General features: G+C 38.2%; 1 protein-coding gene across 1 annotated transcript; it reads left to right on the forward strand.

Annotated features, from left to right (window-relative positions):
* Positions 1–2,663: 2,663 nt before the first annotated feature.
* On the forward strand, positions 2,664–7,693 carry LOC306998571 (uncharacterized protein). Its single transcript, XM_079612760.1, has 3 exons — positions 2,664–5,750; positions 5,809–5,964; positions 6,954–7,693. The coding sequence occupies exons 1-3, from the start codon at positions 5,649–5,651 to the stop codon at positions 7,251–7,253; spliced, it is 558 nt and encodes a 185-aa protein (XP_079468886.1). The 5' UTR covers positions 2,664–5,648; the 3' UTR covers positions 7,254–7,693.
* Positions 7,694–8,211: the final 518 nt, after the last annotated feature.

Here is an 8,211-nt window from a genome sequence, read left to right on the forward strand (position 1 = left end):
CTACAGTTTTCTCTTAAATGCAATTTAAAAGTTTGGGGTCAGTTTGAATGTTTTTTTGTTTTTTTAGAAATAAATAAAATAAATAAATACTTTTATTCAGCAAGTATGCATTAAATTGATCAAACGTGACAGTATAGACATTTATCATGTTGCCAAATAAGATAAATGCTGTTCTTTTGAACTTTCTATTTGTCATATCCTGAAAAAAATGTGTACACAACTGTTTTCAACAGTGATAATAATCATAAATGTTTCTTGAGCAGCAAATCATCATATTATACTGATTTCTGAAGGATCATGTGACCCTGAAGATTGGAGTAATGATGCTGAAAATACAGCTTTGCCAACACAGAAATAAATTGCATTTTAATATATATTAAAATAGAAAAGGTTTTTTTAAATTGTAAAAAAATATTTCACAACATATTACAGTGTTTGCTGTATTTTGGGTCAAATAAATAATCCTTGGCGAGCAGAAGAGTCTTTAAAAAAAAAAAAAAAATCTTACCATCCAAAAACTTTTGACTGGAAGTGTATATAGCATCTAACTTGTACTAATAGCACTTATATTCAAATTTACAGTCTTACAGACTAGGATGTAAGACTGTACAATTTTAAGTGCTTATGTAGTCTATTAACAAGGATTTGTGACAATTATAATGCATTATGCGCTTCTCATCCAGTGTGTGAACTTCTGCAAACCACGCTGCTCTAACCCCCACCCCCCCTCCCTTTGGTGCGTTCTGCGATCCATGCCTCTATATGTCTGTAGTTTTCAGTCGTGGTCCTGGGGATCATCCACCACTATGCACATTTGATGTGTCTCCCATATAACACACCAGATCATCAGCTCATTAGATTAGAGCTCCGTGAACTGAACTAAGCGTGTCAGATAAGGGAGACATACAAAATGCACAGAGCAGTGGATCTTCAGGACCAGGATTGAAAAATCACTGCTTTAAAGTGTTTGATTTAATATTTTGTGTTGTTTGTTATATTTTATTTTAATAATGTGAGGCAATATTGAAAGTGGGAGAAGGTGCCAGATTTGACTTCCAAAAGTAATGTATAATAAAAACTGTAACTCTAGCATTATCAATTATTTTATGCTGCTTAATACTGCTTTTTTTCCCCTCTCCATCCTTTAATCCATGCAGCTGTACAGAAGGTTATGGTGCAAGAACTTGGTTATGAATCATTTGAGGTAACAATTCACAAATATATATGTTAATTTCACATTTGTCTAATTATTGTATTTGATAAATAAGCTTCGCCAAAAAAAAGTGACGCATCATATAGTTCTGTCATTTTAAATATAATATATTTACTGAAAAGGTCTGTGCTAGTGATACACTGCAATGTTTTGCACATTCACACAAATTATTAAACAATGTATTCATTTTTTCTTCTTCTTCTAGTCCACAATGAAATGGATATGCAAATTTTGTAGTACAGTCATTTCTACAAAGGCAGACTTACTCAAACATTACAGATTACAACATGACTGTTTGGACGGCACCGATCATTGCCATGTCTTTTTCCGGATTGTCCCTGTTCATTTAAAACATTGAACTCAATTTGTTCACACTTGAAAAGGCACCATGCCCCTTGTGATGTACAGACACCTGCAGATAACTTTTCCTTCTTGTGTCAACATTGTGCCTCTATTACATTTTCTACAGAGGCAGAATTCTTTACACATCTTAGACACCATTTAAAGAAACAGGAGACTGTTGATTGTGTTTTTAATCAGTGTGATTTCAGTACAAATGTGTATGGAACATTTGCTGCCCACAAAAGCAGAAAGCATATGCCTCATTGTGTCACCGATTTTAAACCACAAGTTCTGCGTTCAAGTTTGGATTCTGCCTGTGGCCATTCTAGCAGCATAACTCATGAGGAAGAAAGTGAAGAAGAAAGCAGTCTGCCATTGAGGGCAGAAAGTGAACCTTTGCCAGATTTTATGGGGGAAAAAATTGGTTCTGTGCTGCTTAAGTTGGAAAGCCTGTTTCATGTATCAGGCAAGTGCATTGACCACTTGGTGGAAGACTTAGGCCACATTTACACATAGCCGGGTATTTAGAGAAACGAATATTTCTCCCCCTCCGTTTTCAATAATAACATCGTGCACACAACCCGCATAAATACGCCGTTGAGCGCCTTTATAACTATGCTAAACCTATGGGCGGCAGTGTAGGGAGAAGGATAAAGCCATGCAAGCCAATCAGAATCCTCAGAATCGACAAGAGAGAGCCTAAAACCCCGTTTCTCCCAGTTGACACGACAACATATAACCGGCGTTTTCAGAAATCTCCACTTTGGCCGGAGTTTTTAGAAATAATCGTTTTCTGGGATAAAAACGGCGTTTTCGTGTAAATGACAGGCCAAAACGCAGAGAAATATCTGCGTTTTCCCATCGTGTAAACGGGGCCTTACTCTTCATTTCAACAGAAGGGTCAGCCGAAGCATTTAGATGTGTTATTGAACAAACGCTGAAGAAACATGACTGTGTTCTTTAAACATCAGTAATCACAGATTTGGCAAAGGAACTTTGTGAGTCAAGTCCATTAGGCAAGTCACTTAGATTGGATGGTCCTTTTAGTTCCTCTTATAAGAGGAAAGAATATTATAAAGAGAACCTCAAAATTGTGGAGCCTGTTGAATATGTTATTGATGCAAAGGAAAAACAGAGTTTTCAGTATGTGCCCATTCTCAAAATGCTGTCTCATTTAATGAATGACACGGATATTTCTCAAAAGGCACTAGAAAGATCTCAGAACTCTGAACATGATGTCCCAACATACAGATCTTTTCATGATGGGCTATATTTTAAGCAAAACCCTCTTCTATCTGAAGATGAAGTTAAAATTTCCCTGATTGTATACATTGACGACTTCGAGATATGCAATCCACTCGGAACGTCCCGGAAAAAGCATAAAATCACTGCAGTGTATTGGGTGCTGGGAAATGTACCATCACTACTCCGTTCTGAGTTGTCGTCCATTTATTTGGCAGTTCTGTGCAAAGCAGAAGATGTTAAACGGCATGGATATTCAGTTTTGCTAGAACCCCTTTTGAAAGATCTAGGAGTGTTGGAGAAAGAAGGAATTTTTATTTCTAACCTTGGAAAGAATGTCAGAGGTACAGTGATGTGTTGTTGTTGCAGACAATTTAGCAGCCCATTCACTTGCTGGGTTTGTTGTAAGTTTTTCCAGACCATATCCCTGCAGATTTTGCCTTGGCCAGCGTTCAGATTTTCAGCTGAAAGAAGTACGTTCAGGTGCATTTCAGAGAAGGACAAATGAGCAACACACTCTACATATTCAAACGGCATTAGAGGATACAAGTGTTGCCCATTCATTTGGTGTCAAAAGACAATGCATCATGACTGACAAACTGGATTATTTCCATGTTTTATCAGGATATCCTCCAGATCTCCTACACAACGTTTTTGAAGGGATCGTTCCAGTAGAACTGGCTTTATGCTTGGATATTTTCATCAAAAATAAATAATTGACTGTAGGTGATATAAATGCTGCAATCCAGCATTTCCCATTTAAATGGACCGACAAAAACAACTGTCCAAAGCCATTGCCTCTGTCTTTTGGAACTCGAAAGAGTATCGGCGGAAATGCACATGAAAATTGGGCCTTGGTCAGGTTTCTTCCATTTCTCATAGGTCCAAAAATTCCAGTGGATGAACCTGCATGGTTAATTCTTATGGACCCTAAAGAAATTGTGGAACTGGTAGTTTTACCAGTGCATACTCAAGAGTCCATTGGCTACCTCGATATCAAAATATCTGAGCACAGACACAGATTTTTGAGTGTATTTCCACAGCAGAGGTTGCTTCCTAAGCATCATTTCTTGGAACACTATCCGGAACTGATCCAGGCTTTTGGTCCTCTGGTGGCTATGTGGACCATGCGCTTCGAGGCGAAGCACAGTTTTTTCAAACGTGTTGTGCGACACACCCATTCTTTCAGAAACATCTTGCTTTCGCTTGCAGTGAAACACCAGTTGTTGATGGCTTTTAATTCTCAACCTTCAGAGAACTTTCAACCATCACTTTCTGTGTCACATGTGTCCAGTGTCAATTTGGATTTGCTACATAATGATGTACAGGAAGCAGTTCGCAAAAAATTTCCAAACCAAACATCAATAGTGCTGGCAAACACTGTATCTTGTTATGGAACAAAATACTGTAAAGGTATGGTTCTGGCTCATGGTTCCACTGCAGGACTTCCTGATTTTGTTCAGATAAACCAGCTGATGGTTGTAAACAACTCTTTAGGGTTCATAGTAAAAGCACGTAGAGCCTGGTACAATGAGCACTTGAGGTCTTTTGAACTAGATGCACCTGGCCATGTTGAAGTACTTCTCCATGAAGACTTGAGTGATGTTGTACCTCTTGCTGAATACACTGTTAAGGGGAAGTGTAGGGTGACTTTGAAATGCTTCATTTCTACACAGTTCTAGGTACGGTAATCATAATGGGTAATTTTTAACAGGATATGTCTGTTAAATTATTTATTACCGAAAAGAGACATTTTCACCCAGGATAAAAATGGTAGAATAACGTCTGTGTAATCATACAAATTTAAATTATTTAATTTTGGAACAATATGAGATTTAGTAAACTATGACAATTATCTTTTATGGTTGAATTGTTCCTTTAATTGATTCCATTTTTGTCTAATAGTGTTTCTTTTTCAAACAGGACATGTTTGAACCAGCAATATTACGGGTCATTCTTGATGCGAACTCCATTCGCAAACTTCACCTGCCCTCTGGAATTCCAGATACCTGTGTGAGGTTGGAGTCGGTAGTTAAAGAGACATTTCAGATACAAGGGAACTTTACTCTACATTACAAAGACACTGATTTTGAGGAGTTATTTTCTCTGACTTCAACATCTGAGCTTAAAGATAAAGACACTATCAAAGTAGTGCAAGTTGAGCCAGTGATAATAAATTTAACAACAATTGACAGTTTAGAGTGTGCTGGCCCTTCTACCTCTGATGCCCCAGTTTGTTCAGATGACTGTTCAGTTGCCTCTTCAGCTCCCTCATCATTTGGCGCATCAGATGACACCGTATTGCTCTCCTCTCCAGACAGTCATGGACAAAGATCAAAGCTGTGGCCATCATCGTTTGAAATTCCAGAGTTTGCCTACGACACTGAGCTGGTTCTGAAGTCTGCTAATGATGCATTCAGAAACGATGGAACTGCTCTGAACAATCCAAGTGTGAAGTCCGATATTCTAGAGAAATTGGCAGAAAAGATTTTCCAGTTTTGTGCATATCTGACCAGCCAGCAAATTTCCTTAGTTGCAGAGGCATTAATCCAAAAGCATCCTTGCTTAAAGGAGCCTGGGTCATACTCCGGATTCTATGGATGGCAAACCAGACTAAAATACAAGATGGGAAACTATCGGTCAAAATTGAGAAGTATAGGTTGCCCAGAAGTAACTGTGAACTCGGCTAAAAATAAAAGACCTGCTGCTGTAAAAAAAAACAAAGAAAGCATAAATAAACTACCTCCCTCCACATCCTGTTGAAGTAACTGAACAGAGTCTAGAACAAGAACGAGTGGAGCTTCTTGATGATGTCAAGATAAGGGATAACTGGAGAAATATTAATCCAAAAATGGCCAGAACTTTCTCCTACCGTCGTCAGGAGATTGTGGAGAAGAGCCCTTCTATAGCGAGCATACAGGAAAGATGGCCTGCTTTGTTCGACACCTCTCAGGTATCTACATTTATGTGTCCTTGTCTGAGTTTTGAGTAATGTATTGTTGTCATTTTAGGTCAAAGAAGAATTCAGGAGGTTGACAGCTGTTGAGCTGGAAACAACATTCATTGCAAACCTGGACAAACACACGGATACACTCCTGGCTTTGTTTCGCACCAAGGGAGGAAATGCTGGACAGCAAATTAGTGAAATTTTGAGTATGCTAAACCAGGTATGTGGATAGTTTGTGTAGGGTTGTAAAAAGTAACAGTACTTTAGTACAAAGTCGGTACTGAAATTGTAGCATTTTGTCCATTCAACAGCACTCAAAATGCTATGGGGAAATTTGGTATTGTAAAAAAAAATACATTTCAGTACCGGTACTTTTGAGAATCCTAGTTTGTTGGCACGTATATATTTTATATATCTATATTCAGTGCCTAAAATGTTTGGGACGAAGTCTTTCTTATTTCTTTCTTATCTCTTTCTTTCTTATTTTCCAGAAGCCATCTTTGAAAAACAGACTATCAGTCGATCTACGAACCGCCGATCCAAATGCGCTGAACTGTGTAGAATCTCATATGGTCCAGCGCATTTGGATCGGTGGTTCGTAGATCGATTGATAGAGTCTGTTTTTCAAAGATGGATTCTGCTTGTATACGTGAAGTTGACTGTATGTATAAAATATCTTCTTATTAAACTGTCTGGACACTTACACAGTTCTCAATGCTTCGGTTTGCATGTAGGGACCCTCATTATGCTACCGTGTTAGTGTGGGGCTATTTTGAGCCTTGTTAGTGGTATTAACAAGCGATTTTTATTTGTCATTACTCTATGCCCCATATACTAGCGTTATACTAGCGTTATAGGCTAAACTGTTTTTAGAGATACAACTATTTACATTCGATAATCATGAAAACAAATCTCAGATAACGGTTGACTAGGTAACAATGTGTAATTAGATCAAAGGTTCATTTTGCACCTGAGTTCTCCTTTAAGCTCCAAACCTAAATAAACAACTTGTATAATGGCAATTAATACATTTAAGCAAATTAGATGTAAGAGGCTGTACAATATTTTTATTTTATTTAAAAAATATAAAGGTACATTTCTTTCTCATTTTGTGTTTCAATGCAATGTATTTTTCGCAACAATCTGAACAATAACAAGTGATGTTGCAAGTAAAAGCAGATTTGCTGTTTTTTTGTGCGTTTTTTTTAGGATACTCATGGGAACGAAGAGGATCTGGAACAGCTCACATTGAGGATAATCACGAAAGGTGGCTCAACAGATGATCCTTTACAGACCGGGGTAATGCTGGAAGGCATAGAGGTGATGACAGGGTTGGCAGGTGTTGCGAAGGCTTGTGTTGTTCTAGTTGGCCTAATTTATGCAATTAATCTGAGTTACCCCAAAGAGCTCAGATACACATTTGAATTTTTTCAGAAGATTCTACTGGAACTAGACAGTGGCAAACTTTCTCCAAAAGTTTACTCTTTGAAGAACAGGCTTCTTTGTTGAAATAAATATTGATGGTGTTCTGACCATTACGACTCAAATTATGTTCTAGTCACAAGACCTGTTTAGCCAAACGCATCTGGTTTTAGTACAGTGTTAGTTTGCAAAGGTTTGATTGTAGTCTTGTTTTATTCTCAGGTTGTTTGTTGCATGTTCCAAAAGTGAATGTTGGAAAAAAAAAATGAGAAGTGTCGCAAAGAGTGAAAAATCAAGAAGATTGCAATTTCAATCTTGCAATTTGCAATTTGTGAAGATTGCAATTTCTTTAAAAAAAATAGAGAGAGATAAAAAAATATCTTTAAATATTTAAGTGTTGTGAACTTTTGTGAAGATTGCAATCTTTTTTTTCAAAAAGAAAGAAAATACTTTGATGTTGTACTAGTTTTATTCTTGAGAAGTTTGTTGCATGTTCCAAAAGTAAATGTTGGAAAAATCGTTTAAGTGTTGCAAAGGGTGAAAAACGTCTCAGGTTACAACTGTAACCTATGTTCCCTGAGAACAGGGAACGAGACAATACGTCATCGACGCTATGGGGAACGCCTCAGGCGTGACAGGTGTCTGAAATCACAATCAAATCACGGCAATCACATTGACCGGCGACAGCCCGTGAATCATTACGTGAATGATTAACGTGCGACCTGGAAGTATATAAGGGCGCCTTGCAAACATGACAAATCATCCTTCGTCTGAAGGGACTGTTTGGTAGGCAGACCCCGAGGCATGGCAGGGAGACGTATTGTCTCGTTCCCTGTTCTCAGGGAACATAGGTTACAGTTGTAACCTGAGACGTTCCCTTTCGAAGGGAACTCAACAATACGTCATCGACTTAAATGCAAGAACCACTCACCCTCAGGTCACACTGGGCTGTCAGTGACAGCATTCCCTACGGTCATAGCCCAAGCTATAAGCCTAACAGGAGGAACTCCAAATATGTAATCCGAAGGCCTACCTGGGCCTGCTC

This window comes from Phoxinus phoxinus, assembly GCF_949152265.1.
Source record: "Phoxinus phoxinus genome assembly, chromosome: 5".
In the NCBI taxonomy this organism is placed as follows: Eukaryota; Metazoa; Chordata; class Actinopteri; order Cypriniformes; family Leuciscidae; genus Phoxinus; species Phoxinus phoxinus.

Excerpts from the sequence above, each read along its gene's own strand:
- LOC306998571 (XM_079612760.1), top strand. The coding sequence starts at position 5,649 with ATGGCCAGAACTTTCTCCTACCGTCGTCAGGAGATTGTGGAGAAGAGC. Across the intron at positions 5,751-5,808 it reads CTTTGTTCGACACCTCTCAG|GTCAAAGAAGAATTCAGGAG; the intron begins GTATCTACATTT and ends TTGTCATTTTAG. Across the intron at positions 5,965-6,953 it reads TTTTGAGTATGCTAAACCAG|GATACTCATGGGAACGAAGA; the intron begins GTATGTGGATAG and ends CGTTTTTTTTAG.